Source organism: Lipotes vexillifer, unplaced genomic scaffold, assembly GCF_000442215.2.
Source record: "Lipotes vexillifer unplaced genomic scaffold, Lipotes_vexillifer_v1.1 scaffold1017, whole genome shotgun sequence".
Classification (NCBI taxonomy): domain Eukaryota; kingdom Metazoa; phylum Chordata; class Mammalia; order Artiodactyla; family Lipotidae; genus Lipotes; species Lipotes vexillifer.
Window position 1 is genome coordinate 2,839,022 of NW_006772141.1, and position 1,841 is coordinate 2,840,862.

At 42.4% G+C, this 1,841-nt stretch overlaps 1 protein-coding gene across 1 annotated transcript in view; it reads left to right on the top strand.

Moving 5' to 3' along the window:
• Positions 1-1,841, top strand: part of AK7 (adenylate kinase 7) — a 64,973-nt gene that overhangs the window by 26,933 nt on the left and 36,199 nt on the right. The window contains exon 5 of the mRNA XM_007447330.1: positions 709-819. Coding sequence (XP_007447392.1) covers positions 709-819 — 111 coding nt within the window. The remainder of the gene's footprint in view (positions 1-708; positions 820-1,841) is intronic.

Genomic DNA, 1,841 nt, shown 5'->3' on the forward strand with positions numbered 1-1,841 from the left:
GAGGCAGTGTGGAAAAGAGAAAAAACACACATAATTTAGATTTTTAAAATGAGGGCTTCCCTGGTTGCACAGTGGTTAAGAATCCGCCTGCCAATGCAGGGGACACGGGATCGAACCCTGGTTCGGGAAGATCCCACATGCCGCGGAGCAGCTAAGCCCGTGCGCCACAATTACTGAAGCCCGAGCACCTAGAGCCCATGCTCCACAGCAAGAGAAGCCACGGCAATGAGAAGCCCGCGCGCCACAACAAAGAGTAGCCCGCGCTCTCCGCAACTAGAGAAAGACCGCGCGCAGCAAGGAAGACCCAACACAGCCAAAAATAAATAAATAAATAAATAAATAAATAAATAAAAGAACTAAAAACCTTTTTTAAAAAAGATACATTAAAAAAAAAAGAAACTACACACATCACAAGAGCTATTAAGAAATGGGTTTTTTTAATGTCTTTATGGAATTACAGTGACAACATGTCACTGTCTCTACAAAATAAAAGAAGACATTTAAAGTTTTTATTTTGTTTAAATTAAGTTTAAATGATAGAATCTGGCTAGCTAAAGCATTTTCAAGAAAATTAAATCACTATAAAAATAAGCAGTAGTTTTTAGAATGCTTTATTTGAGCTTAAAGGAATATAGTCTCCTTAGCACCTGTGGGCTTAGCAGTTTCCGTAGCTCTAACACATGCAGTCTGGCCTTTTCTCTCTCATAGGGTGATTCTGAGATTCCATTTACTGAAGAGGATTATCGAAGAAGAAAGCATCATCCTAATTTTCTGGACCACATAAATGCTGAAAAAATGGTTCTCAAGTTTGGGAAAAAGGTAAGTCTCGAGTAGTAGAACTTTTAGGGTAAGAAAAGCTCTTTTGGAAGCAGCTTACAATGCACATGGTCAGGACTGTTCCACATACTCTATGTGTATCATGTCAGCTCGCTCCCCACCTCTGTATTTAGTTCCCACGTCCTTATACCCACAGAGCTCCGAGCTTCAGGCTCCCCCAAGAGGCACTGTCCCAGGTCCGGCCCCGCGTTCTGTTCCAGCCCCCTAAGATGGAAGCCTTGTATGGAGTCCCCAGCAGAGTTCAAGCCCTCACCACCTAAGGGGTCTGTAGGTCCAAAGAGTCCCTTGGTCCAGAAGAGTCAAATAACTGAGAGTGGGAATGGGGAAGAGGGAACCACATTTTCCCTTCTTCCAGACTCTATCTCATTAGTTTCTTACAGCAGCTCTGAAAAGTGCATATAAACCTCATCTTACAGGGAATTCCCTGCTGGTCCAGTGATTAGGACTCAGCGCTTTCACCGATAGGGCCCGGGTTCAATCCCTGGTCAGGGAACTAAAATCCCACAAGCCAAGCAGCCAAAATAAATAAATAAAATAAACTTCATCTTACAAACAAGGAGACGGAAACTTCCAGAGGTTAAGTAACTCGCTCAAGGTCGCATAGCTAGCATTTGCTGAGCACCGTGCTGAGCACTTCTTAGCCTCGTCTGATCTACTCCTTGCAGCAACTGTCTCGTGTACATACATAATTATTCCCATTTCACAGATGCAGAGACACTGTGGGAAAGAGCAGAGGTGGGATTCAAACCTGGATCCATCAGATACCAAAGCCTGTGGGTTTTGTTCTTATTTTCTCCTGACTCCAAAACTCCGTCATTCAGTAGAGTTGATCCTGACACATCCATGTCACTGATTACTGACACACCTCTAGCTGGGAAGTTCACGTAAACAAAAAGAATAGCTTATTAGCCTTCTGTTGCAGAAAAAGTTATCATTTTGAAATCCATATATTATAAAATTGTTTTATTTCTCTTACCTTTTATCAAAATAGATGACAGGAATGC